The 19,117-nt window shown below is 35.2% G+C and overlaps 1 protein-coding gene across 1 annotated transcript; it reads left to right on the forward strand.

The window, feature by feature from the left end:
- Window positions 1-1,162: 1,162 nt before the first annotated feature.
- Window positions 1,163-15,149, forward strand: LOC109035084 (tetratricopeptide repeat protein 27). Its single transcript, XM_019048566.2, has 17 exons — window positions 1,163-1,355; window positions 2,700-2,910; window positions 3,804-3,896; window positions 4,365-4,533; window positions 5,093-5,354; window positions 5,813-5,946; window positions 6,217-6,329; window positions 6,813-6,879; window positions 7,405-7,518; window positions 8,147-8,365; window positions 8,776-8,949; window positions 9,876-10,028; window positions 10,355-10,516; window positions 12,738-12,908; window positions 13,368-13,563; window positions 14,448-14,548; window positions 14,994-15,149. The coding sequence occupies exons 1-17, from the start codon at window positions 1,247-1,249 to the stop codon at window positions 15,123-15,125; spliced, it is 2,580 nt and encodes an 859-aa protein (XP_018904111.2). The 5' UTR covers window positions 1,163-1,246; the 3' UTR covers window positions 15,126-15,149.
- Window positions 15,150-19,117: the final 3,968 nt, after the last annotated feature.

The following is a 19,117-nucleotide window of genomic DNA, read 5'->3' on the forward strand; positions in this document are numbered from 1 at the left end:
GTTCCTAGAGCTATAAATATCAAACCATCATGAATCCAGTATAGTTTGACATTTGTATGCGTTTCATGTTGTAGAGTTGGTAAAATGCCCTTTTTTGCACCGGAACCAAGATCTCAATTTCAAGTTTCGTGACACTGAGATCCCTTTTTTCAGCTGATTTTTCGGTGATTCCTCAATGCGTTTTAATTTTTGATCTCATCATCCACAAAAAAGTCAAAATTGGATGTTATACAAAAAATAGTTTTCCAGTAGGTAGCTCATATTCAAGGAACTTGTATAAGTTCGTTTTGAAACAGAAATACTTAAATAGGTAATCAGATTCTTGTCCCAACAAACAGGCGGGAGAGAATCAAGCAGGGGAGTAAAGGCAGATCAATTAGAAGATTGAAGTTCTATTCGCAGATAAGTTCCTCTATTAGGTAAATTTTTCTAATTTTTGAGTGGACAAATGAGACGTTTAAAAACAGCTTACATCAGTTTCCAATTTTGGATTGACTGAGAATGAGACCTGTTGGACAAGTTAAATACATATAACATGTTCATAGTGAGGGAAATTTTTAATGAATTATTCACTAAACCAGGCAATTAGTTATTACTGATAGCACAGCACGCTAAATTCGAATGACATCTCAGAACATGTTGAAGGTGTACACATCCTTTTCCTGAAAGAATGCAAGCATGTGTCAAAGAAAAGGTAGCATCAAGTACATGAAGTCTTATCATGAGTAGATTTTACGGTAGACATGATCACGTAATGTAATTTGCAAAGAACATGGGTGAGATGATTTGTATCATTTTTCTGTATCGCTCACATAATTTTAATAAAATTTGAATGGAATACCAGGATAAACGCAGCGGCACTCCACGCAAAAAGTTTCTTCGTCAGTTTGAAATTGGCGCCAAATCTATCAAGGCCAAATTTTCCCCATGTGAGTAAGTAGAAGTTTGTTGATAGAAAATATAAATTTAAAAAATCGTAATTCAAAAGAAAAATTAAAATAATTTATTAAATGCATAGTTTTTGTATTTTAGGCATCAAAATATGATGATTCAATCAAATTAGGATAATTATAAAAAAAAACTAAAGTGAAAAGAGCTCGTCGAATTTTATTACCCTGCATCACTGTAACAACAAAACTCTTTTGACGTATTTCAATATTTTCTTATCACACAACACACGTGCTTTTATTTTCACTACATATCTATTTTGAATTGCCCGGAATGTAATTTCATTTGACATAATATAATGGATACCTCATTTTCAGCTACGAAATTTAATGCCGAAGATTTTAACATCATCGAATTTTGTCATGCTACAAGACTGCAATCGAAGCCTGAAGTCCCGTCAGTTGGAGGTTAGCTGCACGTTTTTGTACGAACTTAAGTTATCTTTCTTCTTTAACACTTTTGTGCCGTTTTTGATGGGCTATTCCAGAAATTTTTTTGGCAATGCATGGGCACACTATACCATCGGTGGGTGCCAAAAAATTATTATAATGTTTGAGCTGGATCATGATGACGTTGAGAGACATCAATCGCAGCTTTAAACTAGCTTACGATAGAGTTCATGCTGAATAAGTTTACGAACTTCCGGACTGGGACTAAAGATCATCTATCGTCAGTTTTACTTGTAAAGTTAGTGCCAGAAGCAAGATGACAGATCTTTTATAGTAGTCCAAAAGTGCCTATGCACTTTTGGACTACGGACACCTCTTCGGCGTGGACTCAAGATACCTACAATCTAATGGATTCAAATCTTAGATTAAGATCTTGTCAGAATACCCAATGGTTTTTATTTTTATCTTCTTTAATGGATTCAAGTCTCAGACTAAAGTCTTGTCAGAATACCCAATGGTTTTTATTTTTATCTTTAATGGATTCAAGTCTCAGACTAAAGTCTTGTCAGAATACCCAATGGTTTTTATTTTTATCTTCTTTTTTATAATCTGTAAAAGGCGAACCTTTGAGATGTTGACAGGCGCATTTAGTGACAAACTCGTGACCTAAGATTTGACCACTTAAATTGATAGTATTACATACACTGACATGGAAAATGGTCATCTGCCATGCTACAGCGAGTGCCACTACGTGGCGGACAACTGTTTTCCTTTTCAGAGCAGATCTAAGAGGTCAAAACTTGTGTCACGATTTTGTCACGAAATGTCGTCTGGCTCTCCGACTAATACCTCTGACCAGAATATCACTTTACTGATCTTTTTACTTGCGCAGCCAGGATCTGCAAGATTTTGACTGCCACTAGATAACAGCAGTGGCAGTGTCCGAAAATGATAAGTAAACAAATGTCAACTTGGTTGACAGAAGATTCACACCAAGCTTTGACTCAGAGTGGAAACAAGAATAGGAGAACCTGGTTTACCTCATGTTTGCAAGCTGCTTTGCTGCCATCATCCAACAGTAATCAAGGATTGACTGATAGCCACCAAGCTGCTACTTGCAGATTTGTCTACTGTTCTGCCACGTGTGACGGTCCAAAGTAACTGACACAAGTTCTATCAATTTTGTTGAAAATTATTTTTGTTTCAAACTAATCTTTAATTATGCTGGTCCAAATGCTAGAATGATCGTTAATTTTCCTAAAATTTTTAGATGACTAGAATTTGGAAATAATCTTCCTCGCAGTGGTCTAATCAGTCTCTCTCAACTTTTTTTAAAAGGATTCCTCGCATCTTATGTTTCAGAGTCAGGTGCAAATGATAGCATTCCATCGCTAACTGAATTTCTCCGCAAGGGTGAATATTTTGAGGTTTTCCACTCCAATGCCTCCAAGAACTTACTCAATTCCTTGCAAGCAGCAATTATTTCCTCTGAACATAGCGATGATGTGGATTTGATTTTTTTAACTGCCTGTAATAGTGAGTCAGTGAACAGATGCTTGAATACCCTCACATCGTAAGTAGTCTCTTTTATTTTGTGTTGATATCTCTAACTTTGATTCAGCAAAAAGTCTCTACATGAAAAACATTATTCAAACATTTGAAATCCATTAAATATGTCAAGTTTAACTCCTAAGCATAACATTTTTGTCCATAGTTTGCATTTAAACCTGTCAATTCAATTCTACTGTTCAGCCGAAAAAAGAAGAAAAAAAAGAAGAAGAAAAAAGAAGAAAAAAATGCATATCATATTGATTATTGATAACAATTTAATTCTTTTGGAAATGGTCCGAGTTGGGTTTCATGAAGTTTTCCTGTTTTTGCGGATAGAGAAACCTTCTGCCTGGTCAAGAAAAATTCAGCTCTATTGAAAATTTATTCATTGCAAAGAAAAAATTACCGCAGCACTGAATTTGACCCAAGGAGACTAGGAAGCTTAGTTTATTTGCAAGTGAGAAATTTATGAGCTAGTTGACCTCCAAATTTTTCTTGAATGGTAAAAGTACAAAAGCTTTAAGTGGAGTAACCAAATCTTTAGGCACTGAGTGTCAGAGCCTTTGAAGGGCCACAGAAGAGCCATGCAAAAAAATTTCTCTCATTGTAACATCTTAAAACAATCATATTATCTGAAATAACCTACTTTCACCATTAATAAGGCTTGCAAGATCTTTAACTGGCCAAGCTCCATTCAGCACATGCCTGCGTAATCCTATGGCTCTGCGCTATGCATTACTCGACTCAATCACTTTACTTGTGCATCTTTGCAAATATGTTTACACATTATGTCTGCAGCAAACTATCTACGTAGCTTTGTTTTCACCAAGTACCTGAGCAATATTCACAATCCAGTTCAAAATCTATCTTCTAAATAAGAGTTTCCATAATTATATGCATTTTTTTTCTTTCCAGTTTTTCTGATTACTTATGTCTTCCTGTGGCATTCCTTAGACTTTTTGTTCAAGCTAATTGGACTGGACCTCCAGTTGACTCCAACCAAATCAAGTATGTATTTTATGACAATTAATAACATCTACATTTTTTAAAAATCCTGTTTTGGTAGTAAATTAGGAGGAAGAAAGCATTTTACACTTCAGTAGGGAACTTTTTCCAAGTGTACTGCCGCTACCCCCTTCTATCAGGGTTGCTGCTGGATTCTGCAATTCCTTAAGTTTATTTGCACAGCTCACAATGAAAAAATGCCATGTAGGAACAAGGCCCTTTGATTTGAAATGAGTAAGAATTTCAGGAAACAGAACAAAAATGAGCTCCTGAAGTATGATCTTTTTTGTGGAAGATTGAAATCTTTACTCTTCTAAACTGAATTTGTTAGTCTTTATCCTTTACTTTTACTAAGTAATTTAATATTTTGTTTGTAGTCTCATCTCATGTGCATCCTCAAACCCATCATTTTCTTAAAAGAAAAGAATGAAAAAATTATTAGGCTGTTAATCCACTTTAATTATTTTTCAGTGGGGTCACAGAATGGGTCAGAGCGCTGTTTGCTAAATGGAACAATGATTCATCTGATAAACTACGGATATTTTTAACAATAGATGGAGAGTCTATTTGCCAAAATGCTAAGCACCTAGAACTACTTGTAGCTGCCCAGTTTTTATTCAAATTGAACAAGTTCTATTCTGTAAGTCTTATACTTTTCTCGGTGGAAAATTTGCTCAAAAAATTTTCATTGCTTCATTTTTATAATTTTTTTCCTCTTACCTGTTCAAAATAGAAGAAAAATAGATTTAGAATTGAAGAAATGTACCACCCTGTGACATCATCAAGTTGCATTTCCCATTACTAACATGTTTCCTAGCAGATTATATTATTTTGTCATATCTTTTCCAATAATTTAGAAACCAAAGATATCCTTGTGTTCAGTTTATTCAGTAGTTTTCACTAAAACATGAAATTCATCGAATTTCAAACTTCTGCAAATTCTGCATTCCTTATGTTCATCACAGCCTTTTTTTTTAGAGAGCACATTTACTTATGAAGTGGTGCAATATTGTAGCTGTTGTGTGAAATGTTGATGATGCCCTGTAGTGACTAACATAAAATGTGCGTTATTTGCTACGGGAGAACCAGGTTTTCACACCAATATCTAACCTTTCTGAATTATAGCCTAAATATTTATACCCCATATACTTGTAGTGTTTTATTAATTTGTTCTTCTTCTTTGGTGTCTCTCATTTTAGCCTTTCCAAGAATGGTGGTATTTGAGGTCCATAATGCTTCAACAAAGAATTTTAGAAGAAAGGTCGGAAAAACTGCACAATATACTTCTCGCAGCCACAAAGTCATTAGAGCCTCAAATCAAAGATCTCTCACCTGTAGCTCATAGGATGTTTATCTTAGAACTCTGTCAATATTACTTGAACCTTTATGCTGAAATCGGAGTGGCCAAAACTTACCTGCAAACAGTTGAAAATGATTTCAACATGAACGTTCAACTTAGAGGTATTCAGACTTTATTCTCTGAAAAGTTACTGTAAGTAGGTATCACTGAAAGTGTTAAATATATGCTCAGGTATGTAAATAAGGAGAACAAGAAACAAAGTATGAGCTCAAGGTTAAAAGTCTGTAAACAATGGTGGATGGTCCATCTGCACAAGAACCCTTTTTTCAGTCATTGGAAAAAGACGAAAGTAAGCTAATAGATTGTTCTTTGATGATATTCCCCTACCAAAAGCCGTTATTAAAGACGATGCTCTTAAGGATTTACCTCAACAAAAAACTATCGAAAAACTTGTGACTTCCATAAAATTAAAGGCAATGAAGGGTTCCTTTATGCAAGAATTGATACAATTCTTTAGTTAATTGAAACTCTCGTAGTCTAATAGTTACAGAAGTTGCTGTAACCAAGGATTTTAAAATGAAAAACCAAGTTAATGTAATTTTGGCCCATGGGTTTTCAGGTGCTTTAGGAAAACGAACAAAGTTCCAAGAAAATGATGTAGCCCAGCTATTTCTTCAAATCACCACCAAAGATGAAGAAACTTCTCCTAATCTTTTTGAAAATGAGGACGTCACTTCAAGACATCTACCAAAGGTGAGTTTCTAATAATTTTTCTGTCTCCTCCCCTCCCTACAGAGAGTTCATCTCTGTATGCTACACAAGAATGCAAAAAGTTTTGAAACGCCTGCTGTTTCTTGTCATAAAATGTTTGGACCACCAATCAGTAAAGTTATTTTTAGTAAATGATTACCAATTTCGGATTTATATTATATGTTTTGATATTTTATGTGCTTTAGATAGCTCGTTATTAATTTGGTGGTTTCTAGGGAAAGTTTACTTCATTTTCTATTGTGAATTTTACAGGACATTAATTTGAATGATGATGTACGATTAGATGAGATCAATTTTTTGGACGATTCAGTAAAACGATTCCCAAAACTTTCACCTCTGCAGCAAGCTGTGCTACTCTGCCATTTGTAAGTACATTATACAAGCACCGAACTGTTACATTACTTTTTCATATTTAGACCCTTTTTTTGTCTTGCTAATTCTTCCTTACAACCCCAGATTTAACAAGTAGATGGTCCCACCCCGCCTAGGAGAGCTCTCACTTTTTGCATCCTTCTCTTAGACATGGCCTGACCTTCTTCAACAATTAAAGCAAATCTATATCGCTACCCGTCATATTTTACAAATTACCAGATTGGGTCTTCACTTTTGGTGGTGTCTTGGTGTCCTATTTTTTGTTTGTTTTGTAAGTAGGCAAACATTTATGAAGACTATTCAAGGAAAGTAAGTAATGGATTTAAAAAAAAAATGAATGACCCCCAAATTTTGGACATCCTGACTATTGACATAGGTAACTGAAATACCATATTATTTAGGAACTTACCTTTCTGTTCGACATTTTCTCTGCAACTTCCTGAAATGTTTATCTTTTATTTGTTAATTTTTTGCAGCAACTATATGAAGAAAAGTCAGCCAAAAGATGACCTTGAAAATGAGGAACTGAGCCCATATCTATTTGTAAGTCTTCTTGATGCTCCATATTTTCTGCTTTTATTTGTACTACTACGGTGTAAAATGCTAGCTTTTCTCCATATTATTTTCGGTGAAAATCTTGGAGCAGGAGATCTCCAATAACAAATCTTTGGATAGTAAATGAGTCTCCATATCATCTCTTCCTTGATCGCTGAGTTAGAAAATTAGAGTAATAAATATATCGATACAGGAATCAGGGAGAAAGTGAGGGCCTATTCATGAACTATTAACTGTGTGCTGAGACAAACCCAAGTTCAACTTTAAGAATTTTCTGAAATCTTTAAACTCTTCTCAAAGCAATTAACAAACGAATTTAAAAATTTCTAGCAGGTAACTTCAGTAAATGCCTTTATTAATTTCACACTGTCTCTTCCATTATTGATTTTGAGCAGTCTTTTTTATTTGTTCTACTTTCAGCATTTTCACCTTTCACATTTAAACACAATTTTTCAATGTTGCACTTATGTTCCATTTAGATTTTTCATTTATTTCCTTTGAATTCTTTGTCAGAGTGTGTTGGCACAACCTCAATGTTGGGGTCTTCAGACTGTGGCGCTTATTTACCGATCTCAGCTAGAACGTGGTCAGCCAAAAGCTCTTGAAAGGTCCCTGACACAGCTAGAGGTACTGATCCAATTTTTATAATCACCTCATATTCGATAGAGGGTAAAAGGTTCTCAATTATGCAAATACTGCATGAATATATCAGTTGCAATTCATCAATGAGTCAAGTTGAAAAACTTTTACCATTCATGTTTAAACATTTTCGTTTTTCCATCAATGCTTTGAATGAAAATCAGATCACATCTTAGTTTGAAATTTTCAGTGAATATCCTCTACAATATGATCAAAAAATCTCCGGTATTAGAATAAAGAAATTTTTTCTTTTCAAAAATTTGAGTCCGCAAAAATTGAAAACTTGTAAAATATTGTGATTTTAGCTCACCTCTTTGTATTCCAATCTAAAATAGACTTCACATTCAAAGACTCGTATTATCACAGGTTTGTGTTACAACTCCTCTTTTATGAATGTCTACTTTTATCATTTTGAGCTTCTCAATTATTTTTTTGAAGAACTAATCTTTTTAAATGTCATGCACTTTAAAAAATCAAGGTTTTAGCCCATTAGGAATGATTTGCATATTTTATTTTGTAGAATCTTCTTCCTGCCAAAACAAATATGTTGCTTTATTGTATAGAACTATGAGCGTGCTTACTACTTACTTCTTTCTTTTCATAATGTCCATTTCAGTCCTTAGTGAGTAATGTCTCTTCTTGTGAGCCCAACGTTTCTGAAAGGCTGGATATGTTCTTCTACATATATCTACCACAAGCCTGGGAAGTGGAGGCAATTTTGGCCGAGCTGTTTATTACCATAGGAGCAGTGCAGTCAGCATTAGACATTTACTTACGGATAGAGTTTTGGGAACAAATAGTCGCTTGTTACAACCATCTCAATTTAAGGCATAAGGTAAGGATTCAAGTTGTGTTTCCAGACAACTCACATATGGATGTTGAAATGGCAGACGTATCTGGGTTTGCAGCGTTGCAGACTTCCTCTCATATTTTATTTTCTCCATGAAAAACCACGGAACGTCACTTTTTTAAAATTTCAGTGATTAAAATTCAGTTATTTTTAATAGAAAATAAATTCATTTCTGTATGAGCTCTAAATGGCATGAACATACATGTGAACCAGCACTCTTCTGGAAATGGACTTTTTCCTCTTTGGAAGAGAGCTGATTAAAGTGTCTCTCAACGTTACAGAGAAAATTTGCTTTTAAATTTCCTGTTTTTTAGACTTGAAAACCCTCATTATTTTTCTTGGTTCAACATTTTCATAAAACATGTGGTTATACGGCTCGTCTATTAACTTTTCAGGCTGCCGAAGTTATTCAAAATGAACTGAAAAAGAAAGAAACTCCAAAGCTTTACTGTTTGCTTGGAGATGCAACGGATGATCCTGATTGTTATCAAAAAGCATGGGACCTTTCCAATCACAAAAGTGCTCGAGCGCAGCGACACTGGGGCATGTACCATTATAATAGGAAGCAGGTAATATTGTACAATATTTTTCCTCTGTTTTTAATTTCATCAGAAAGTTTATCAAGTAGCCAAGGAACAACACTGCTCAACTGACAATTTTGACGAAAATGAGTTTAAAGACTTTGCCGCATTTGTTAGTATTAAATAGACAAGCTGGTGTTTTAAGTTTTTTCCAATTTTGCGTGAGAGTACTGTAAAAGAGCCTTAATTTATAAAAAAATTGCAAATCTAACCACAAACTTACAAGGATGGCCGAAGTCTCTTCCGTGTCTTGCAAAATTCATTTTGCAGATACGCGGTATTGTTTCTTAGCCATCATTATCCCTCCTAATTTTAAGACAGAGTTACCTCCGACTCCCCAGATAACATTGTTTTTTACCCATTTTTTGATAGAGCATTGACGTATTTTAGAGGGTAAAGTCTCTTTCATATGATCACAAAACTTTGACTGTGCTCATGCTTTGAACTTAGTCTGTGAAACTAGAGGACACGCATCTTGGTCTGCCACATTGTAGGTTTCCCTCTCTATATACCTACTTTAATCCAGGAATCTAAACTCTTACTAAATTATTTATAATTTCCTTATCAACAGACAAAGATTAGATATCTAAATTTCAGCAACTCAATTAGGAATGAACTCAAATTAGACAAATACTCAACACAACTCAATCAGATGAATATTTCTCAAATATTCGTTCAATATTGATGACTCAAGTTTAAGTTTTTATGAGTTTATTTTTTAAGTTTTCCATTCTTTGAGGTGGTTTTATGCATAGACGGTTACAATTACTTAAATAAAGATAGAGAGAGAGAGAAAAAAATTATACCTTAACTAAAATTTAGTATCATTCTAAAATTCACATCAAATTGATTCATCTATATTTATCTCTGTTTTAACGTATGTACTTAATTAATTTTGGTTTTATTTCTTTCAGTATCAGGAGTGTATTCCATTCTTTGAAAAATCATTGTCTCTGAACAGTCTTCAACCTGAATTAATTTATCGGCTGGGATATGCTGCACTAACGTGTGAAAAATGGGAACTCTGTGCATCCACTTACAGGCGTTACTGCGTATTGCAACCTGATGTAAGCTACTTCTCACCCACAAAATTTTAATACAGTAATCTGTTCTATTACGTTTGACAAGTTTCTGTGTTAAAGCGGTTTTTTCGAAAATTGATCATCATTGCTGAATACTTGCGCACCAACCAAATCTGAACTCAACTTTGTCAATGGCAGAATCAAAGTTTCTGCACTAAATATGGCAGAAGAACACTTTTTCCTAGATAAAGTTTAATGCAGCCACTGTGTTTGAATTGATAATTATCACATTAATATTTGATTATGTTTTCTTTTTTTACAAATTTTATTGTTGATTGTACTTTCACAGAATACGAATTGTTTTGTTTCAGTGTTTTGAAGCCTGGAATAATCTTGCTAAAGCATATGTGAAACGAGGAGAAAAACATCGTGCTCTGAATGCTTTACAAGAGGCTATCAAATGTAATTATGAAAATTGGAGAGTATGGGATAACTTATTAGCTGTCAGCACAGATTGTGCAGATTTTGAGACCGTAAGTTGCTTTGCCAGTCTTTTCTTTTTTTATCCAAGTTTTACCCCTCTAGTTTCAATTTTTGAAAGCTGTAGCTGTAGCATAGGTCTGATGCCTATGAACTTTGTATTTCTTACTCACCTAAGATTTCATGTGAAATTAGCTCTGCTGAATTTTTGAACCAATCTATGCAGTGAAGCTGTGATTTTTTCACATTCTATTAATCTTATCCATACAATACTCTCATTTTTGACCTCGTGACTCATGACTTCCATGGCAGAAGTTAAACCTGAGTTTCACCTCTTTTCCTTTGAATATCATCTCTCTTTGAAGCACATAAATCATGGAAAGTTGTGCATGAATCATATCCATATTAATGAAGCGATTTTAACTCTTTTCTTACACTACTTGAACCTTTAGCAGTGTTCCCAGGTGCTCCTATCTTGAAAAGTCCGTACGCTCTCCGGATGGGCTCGTGTATGTCCGTGCCGCTCCGTGCTCCGTGCTCCGTGAATCGCCTCCCACGATTTTTAAATACTTACTCTGGACTTCCGGAGATACCTACTTTATTTCTCAAATGAAGAATTACTAAACATCAATTCCTATAAGAACTTCCATGATTTTTCCTCTCTGTGCGAAGCAAATTCTGAGAAAATTTCAAGGAATGATGTTGATTTGTTCTCTATTAAAAAATACCTACAGGAACAGTGATTTTTGAATGCTGCCGAACGAACTGTTGTGGCTACCTATGTCCAAATCATGCTTGAATAGCGACATTCAAGTACCTATGTCCTCTAGAAAGCATTGGCAGGAAAAAATAATCGGAACAATTATAGGTACCTACATCAAAAAGCAATAATTCAAAAGATAGGAGCTGACTTTTCATGAAATTCATAATTCCTAACCCATTGAACTGAATTGAATAACACATAAATTAATGCAAAAAGTACTAAATCAGGTCCTGTATGATACCTGAGTTTTATTCGTGGCTTCCTTCTATCAATAACATTGGCGAAATTGAGAAAAAAAGTAAGAAAAAAAAATGTCAGAGTGATCAAACACAAAAGCATAACAATACAGAAAACAGGGACGGACCTTAAATGAAATGGCTGAATTATGATAAGAATACAATATATAATTAATGCAAAAAGTATCTAATTTGTTCCCGAACAATACCCGGCTTTCATACTAAACATAGTTGTATCAATAACTTACGCAAAAGTAATAAATAATGCAAAGAAAAGTGGATTAACAGACGCACGGACTGCGCCGGGCGAGCGTACGGACATTAAATGAAATGACTGAATTTTGATAAGAATACAATATAATTAATGCAAAAAGTATCTAATTTGTTCCCGGACGATACCCGGCTTTCATACTAAACATAATTGTATCAATAACTTACGCAAAAGTAGTAAATATTGCTAAGAAAAGCGGATTAACAGATGCACGGACTGGGCCGGGCGGGCGCACGGACATAAATGAAATGACTGAATTTTGATAAGAATACAATATAATTATAATGCAAAAAGTATCTAATTTGTTCCCGAACGATACCCGGCTTTCATACTAAACATAATTGTATCAATAACTTACGCAAAAGTAGTAAATATTGCTAAGAAAAGCGGATTAACAGATGCACGGACTGGGCCGGGCGGGCGCACGGACATAAATGAAATGACTGAATTTTGATAAGAATACAATATAATTATAATGCAAAAAGTATCTAATTTGTTCCCGGACGATACCCGGCTTTCATACTAAACATCATTGTATCAATAACTTAGGCAAAAGTAATAAATATTTCAAAGAAAAGCGGATTAACAGATGCACGGACTGGGCCGGGCGGGCGCACGGACATAAATGAAATGACTGAATTTTGATAAGAATACAATATAATTATAATGCAAAAAGTATCTAATTTGTTCCCGGACGATACCCGGCTTTCATACTAAACATCATTGTATCAATAACTTACGCAAAAGTAATAAATATTGCAAAGAAAAGCGGATAAACACACGCACGGACAGGGCCGGGCGAGCGTACGGACAAAATAAGATAGGGAAAAATTTTCCCATAAGGTTTTTGTCCGTACGCTGTCCGCGCGGGTATAGGGAATGTCCGCGCGGCACGGAAATATCCGTACGCCTGGGAACACTGACCTTTAGAGTACAAATCTGTTTTCAGGATGGAAAAAGAGATATCTTTTTCATACCCTTGAATTCTATCTGTTTTGATATAGGTACTATTGAGCTATCATAGATTGTTAGATCTTAGAGGTCGGCACACAGATGTTGAGGTGTTGGAATGTGTGGTGAAAGCAATAACTCAAAATTTGTCAGATGCTGATGGCAAACCCTGCAAAGTGCATTTAAAAGCAGCACTGAAACTTTTCGGTCGTCTAACAAGTCAGGTAGTGATTTTTTATTTATTCAAAACATTAATTTTAAGTGCAACAAATTCCAATTTATTTTCAAGAGTTTAGATTAGAACTGTTGAAAGAAGTTCTTTATGGGAGGCTTTAGTCTCAGTTAAAAGGAAAACTGTAATTTGACACAACTGTAAACATCTTTTAAGCAATAAATGAGCAGGATCTCAAAAAATACATTTGCTTTCACAGAAATCTAGTAAAATTAGGCAAACATTCAGCAAGACTAGGGATCAAAGTTTCTCAAGCTAGTTAGGTGCTATTAAAAAAAAATGGGAATCACTGTTCTCAAAAATAAGAAAGTTCCCTCTCCAGACCCTTTGAATAACTCAAAACCTGAAAAAAATTGTCATGAAATAAGTCATTGCCCACTCTAGATTTTGACGATCAAAATTTCAATTTCTTTGTATCCTCTCTAATGAAATTCTCTCCGTACCTTTCCAGATCCACAATAATGCCAAACTTTGGCAGTTGTACGCGGAACTTACAGCATGCTCTCCAGAACCGTCTCAAGAAACTTTTGACAAAGTTTCCCAATATTTTCAAAGAGCTCACAAAGCAGCTATCCAAGATTTTAATTGGTTTAAAAATGTCTCAACCTGCAAAGAAGTCCTCTCTGTTTGTGTATCTTTAGCGCGTTGTAAGTGTACCCTTAATTTTCTTTTTACTGTTTTTTTTTTTTTTTAGCCCATCACAAATCATTGAGTTTGGTACTTCTACTTTAAGACTCTTTTGACATGCTAGGCCTAATTTCTTATTGTCAGTACACTTCACATTGTTCATTTGCTCTTGTATTTAGTATTATAGTCAAGAGGATCTTTCGTTACAAGCTGATGTAATGTAACATGTAAATCAATATCTATATTGGAACAACAAAAATATGTATCTTGATGGCAGTGTTTCAAATTTTTTTTCTGTTTTTTTTTTTTTGGGGGGGGGGGGGGGGGGGCGAAATATTACTGGACATTTTCATAGAGAATTTCCTGGTAATACTTTCGAAAAGGTATAGTAAAACTCCACTAAATTTTGTACAACAATGATGACTAATCATCCTTCAAAAATTTAAATTGTAACAGAAAGTGTGCAAGCTTGCAAACCAAACAAGTGATTTTACTGTGTTTTCATTATAAATCTGCAACTACAGCTTCCCTTTCAAGTAAAAATATCGTGCATCAGAGATGAAGGAGTTGAGTGTGGCGTTTTGAAATAAATGGAGCTATTGGTGATTTGGAGTAAATATCGTTTTGTCTTATTATACCTCCATATATATATCTTATTTTACCTCCAGTTTCAAGTTTCAAGTTCATTGGTGTTGTAAGGCTTTTCTCATTTAAACTCTTTCTACTCAAATTCTCATTTATGTCTCTCAACTCCTTCTTCTCCAAAACCTATCAAATATGTAGAGTCATAACGTCTATTACTCACCATTTCACTGTGCTCTACTTTGATATTCACTTTTCTTTATGATAATTTTTTTCCTCCCTTCAAATTTTGTCCACTTATGTTTGGTTTATTTTCTTTCAGCTTACAAAGATTGCTGTAATAAATGTACTGAGCCGAGGTATCTGCGAAATATATTGTCTTCAGCCAAACTGTCCATTAACTCAGTTCTCTCCAAGATAAAGGTAAACAGATATTTGCATGCTTTCAAAAAGCTCCCCTTTTCTTCATTTTATGCATCTATTGATCATTTTATTCATCATCTCTCATTCCAAAAGAAAAATTTTACAGGAGCTTTTCCCAGACCAATTTTATGGTGCATGAAAAACTTTTTAAAATCAGTACAAACTACAAAGTTGATCAGTAGAGTACGGACATTTGATTTTTCAATATATCACTCTTTCATTCACATATCAGTGTACTCATAAATAACAATTTTCTCGTTTTTAAAAATGGTCAAAAGCACCTCCTCATGGAAACTTGGAACTGAATATTTTGAATAGGTAAGTACCTAGTTTTTTTTTTTTTAAAAAAAAAAAAAAAAAAAAAAAAAAAGAATGTCTCTGTGTTCTAAATAATATAATTTATTTAAATTCTCATTCTGAATTTTGTTGTTCATGTATGTTTCAGCAAGAACACACAGACCTCATTAGCGGAAAAATTGTTGAAGAACTCAGCGCAGATTTCAATGACCTGCAGCAGGAATTGAATTATTTTGAAAATGAACTTAATAATATAAAAAATCAATTGAACTCTTCTTGAAATAAAATACCATTTTATTTTAAATTTTCGTGGTTTGTTATGTTTTTATTTTTAAAAAATGTTGTCTTTAATTTTTTTTAATAAATCCGTTTACATCCCCCCATGAAGATTAAAGACCAATATCTATGAAGTTGATCCATTTTTATGCATTTTAAGGAAGAGTTATCCCTCATAAAACCCTTATAGTTTCACTCATCTTTTCTGAGCATTCTCTTGCTGACAAACTTCCATCTTTTTTATACATATAATGGTGTTTCAAAATTATAATTTTACTCCCAAATTGAATCCATCTATTTTTTAAATGTCATGATTTTTGTCTTAATTCAACATATAATCAATGATGAGAGCAATGGCCAATGAATGACAAATTTTGTCATCACAAGCGGGAAAAACCGAGGGCACTCCACACTCCAGCTTTTTCAATGGCTAGGTCTGGATGCAACTATTTGTGTTCTTGGGATGTCCTTGTTGCATGCACAAAAAATTGCGGGCGCTTTGATTTTCTCAAGCTTAAAGCCCACAATGGATGGCTGCTGTTGTTAGGTAGTTTTCAAGGGTTTTCTTCGTTGCATTTAAAACTTAGTTTTCAAGGATTTTCTATGTTGCTTTTACAACTTTTTTTATGCTTAAATCCTTGAAACTCGAATGAGTCATCTAGCACCATGGTAGCATTGCCAAGTGGTGCAAATTTCTGCCAATTGCCAAAAGCATTTCCACATAACTAATGAGGATGTCAATCCTGCAAATCACGACTGATGAAATTTCTTTAATTTGCTTATCTCGCTCAGAATAGCTTGTGATTTGAATTTTTATTTGAAACCATGTTAGATAAAAACATCGAAAAGCCAGAAAAAATTCGGGGATTTTCATGTTCAAAATATCTGAAAAGTTAAGGAATTTTTAAATCCAAGAAAACTTGTCACCTATCAATAGCAATGATCACGATAGGTCTTGATTCCGCTCGTTTGCGTCTAGTTTTCGCCGGTGACGATCCTGCACATTGCACCATTTGGCAACGCCGCTACGCACGGAAGACAAGGAATAATCAATAAGACAGGCACGATTTTTACATATCTCCAAGTTAATTCAATGAGAAGATTCTGAAGAGGGTGAAGTGTGCGATCGCCGATAATGTGAAGCGAGTAATTCCCGCATGAATGGTATCCATTTCATTTACTTACATATTCATTATTAATTTCCTATTTTCTTTTTTATTTTCGATAAATACTGAAACCTCCCTTTTCGAGCGACGACGAATTATGAATGAAATGAGTGACACATTTGGTTATCACAAACGACAATAACTGAACGGGCCCCGGCTTTTTCAACGGCAAGACCTGGATGCAACTATTCGTGTTCTCGGGATATCCGTGTTGCATACTCAAGAAATTGCGGGCGTTCTGGTTTTCTTAAACGCATCACGCTTGGCCGCGGTCGTTAGTCTGCAAGAGTTTTCCACGTTACATTTACAATGTTTACTGTGAAAGCCTCGAAATAAGAAAATGAGTGCAGTTAGCACCATAACAGCGTTGCAAAATGGTGCAAATAGAGAATTTGCAGGTGTGTGAAATTTGATGAATTTCGTTTTTGATTGGAAACTGCTAAGTGAACTGAACACGAGGATACCCTTGATTCATGAATTGCACAATCATTGGAGAAGATATGACAAAATTATCTAATCTGCTAAAATACGTGTGTTTATAATGGGAAATGCCGTCAGATGACATCACTAGGTGGTGCATTTTCTCACGTTTGAATCTATTTTAATATTATTTCCCATATCAGAAAAAACTATAAAAAATACTGTGAAATCAGCTCTATAAGCACTTTCAGATGAAGCAATAAAAAATTTGCATGCAAATTCGCCGTTGTGGAAAGATCGAGGTAATTTTGAGGATTAATATCCACGAAGTCTTTGTAGATGTTTTTAGTGGTAAATTTGCAGCATTTGTCAACGCTGCCGCGATGCAGCGCTGCTCATTCCAACTCCAAGAAAAAATTTTGCGGACTAAGAATGTAAGAACCGCGGCCATGTGCTTGAGAAGACCAGAACGCCCGCAATTTTTTGTGTATGCAACACGGACGACTTGAGAACACGAATAGTTGTATCCAGACCTAGCCATTGAAAAAGCCGTAGCGCCTTAAGTTTCTTCCACCTAGTCACGATATTCACGCTTGTCGATTTCGTCACGTCTTCAAGAACACAGGCACGACACGATATTGACTGCTCCATAGGCGGTTCTAGACCTTCATGCTTGGGGGTGCCCAGAGGTGGAAAATGTCGGAAACCGGCCCCGAAGGGGAAGGTTGCTCGGGGGAGGCCTAAGTTTCGGCCCTCAAGTTTTGTCCCTTTTCTACCCTCCTTTCTCTTTTTCTCTCCTTCCTTTCTACTTAAATACCTATAAATTCAATGTAGAAAATTTTTAGCAAAACTTTCTATCAAAACTACAATTTTACCATAAAAAAACAGTAGAATCTTTGTAAAACACGGCTATCAATATTAATTCTGGTTCCAATAACTGTACTTAATTTTTGCTTGGGGGTGCCCGGCACCCACTGGCACCCCCGTAGAACCGCCTGCTATGACTGCTACCATTATTTTTTCAGTACCTAATGCAATTTGAACTGCCGCCGGGCTGTAATAGTTGTACCATGGCTTTTGTTTCTCGCACGGTACAAATAATATGTAATTTCATCAGAGGAAAAATATTATCAGGTATACTTATGTATAATAACTAGAATGCAACATTGGATGCCGGTACGGAATAGGCACCACTTAGGCTGGTTTGACATATTTGCGCCGATTTCCTAGCGCGTAGCGATTGTCACCCATGCCTACAACGCTGCTGCGCTAAGGAAGAACGCCGTATGAACATTCGAGAGTTGTCAAATTTCCTCGAATAAAACATGTATTTTCGACGAAATCAATGCACATTTTTTCTTGAAATTTTCAGGTATTTTAGATTAAATTGCGAACAAAATATTCTGAAAAATTGGAAGAAAAATATTCACAAGATCTTCAAGAAATTCGTTTTTTAGCAGAGGAAATTTGGCAGCGCTTGAAGGTTCATACGGCGTTCTTCCCTAACGCGGCAGAACGGGGAAAGGCCTCTTTTGAATCAGCGCGCGAGCGGGGAATTTCAACCTTTCTCCAATCAAGCGAATCCCAACATTTTTGAAACGTGCCGATTAGGTATCTGATCGGCCAGCGTATAGGTGACAATCTTCGGTTGCAAGAATTCAGCAGGAATTTTCTCTCAAGAATCCCCAAACCAGAATTCTAGAAATGATATGCATGCATGGTTCAAGTTCGTTTCATAACTTAAGATCTTAACGTTTCCTTTGAGGCTCAACTGATTGTGAGCTGTGCCTCTGGGCTTACATAAATCGCCAGGGTTTTGTTCTCGTGGCTCTGGGTTCAGGTGTTCATGATTTCATTTAAGACTGAAGATTTTCATCAGTAAAATCGATTATTATAACTTTTTATGACACAATATCGCAGTTTTATCACCAATAAAACAAAATGGAAGAAACGAGACTAAAACAGTAGTGTTAACAGAAGTCCATACGAATTTTATAAAAATAGAAAAGGGGAAAGAAATCAATGAATTTTCGAACTTAGAAAGGGGGAAAACATGGTCAATATCAAAGAAGTGTTAAATTGGCACGGACATAGGCATGCAAATTACTAAGAATCATAACTTAAGGTTGATGTTTGAGCTTATCAGTGTGACCGCACATGTTTTAATCGTGTAGAGAGATTGTGTTAAATTTCATAAATTGGGCCTAGCAGCCAAAATTACATGAGGAGCCTTGTGTTGCATACCTACTGAAGTTTTCTTTCTGTTCCCAATATCGAGGTTTTTCCATAGATAAGTGTTTTCCCCGCCCCTGTAACACCGTGTAAAGCTCAGCCGATTAGTTTGCGTTGGAAAGGCATAGGCGGATCCAGCAATTTGGCAACATCGGAGTTCCTCCCTTTAAACCTATGT

The sequence above is a fragment of the Bemisia tabaci genome, chromosome 3 (assembly GCF_918797505.1).
Source record: "Bemisia tabaci chromosome 3, PGI_BMITA_v3".
Taxonomy (NCBI): Eukaryota; Metazoa; Arthropoda; class Insecta; order Hemiptera; family Aleyrodidae; genus Bemisia; species Bemisia tabaci.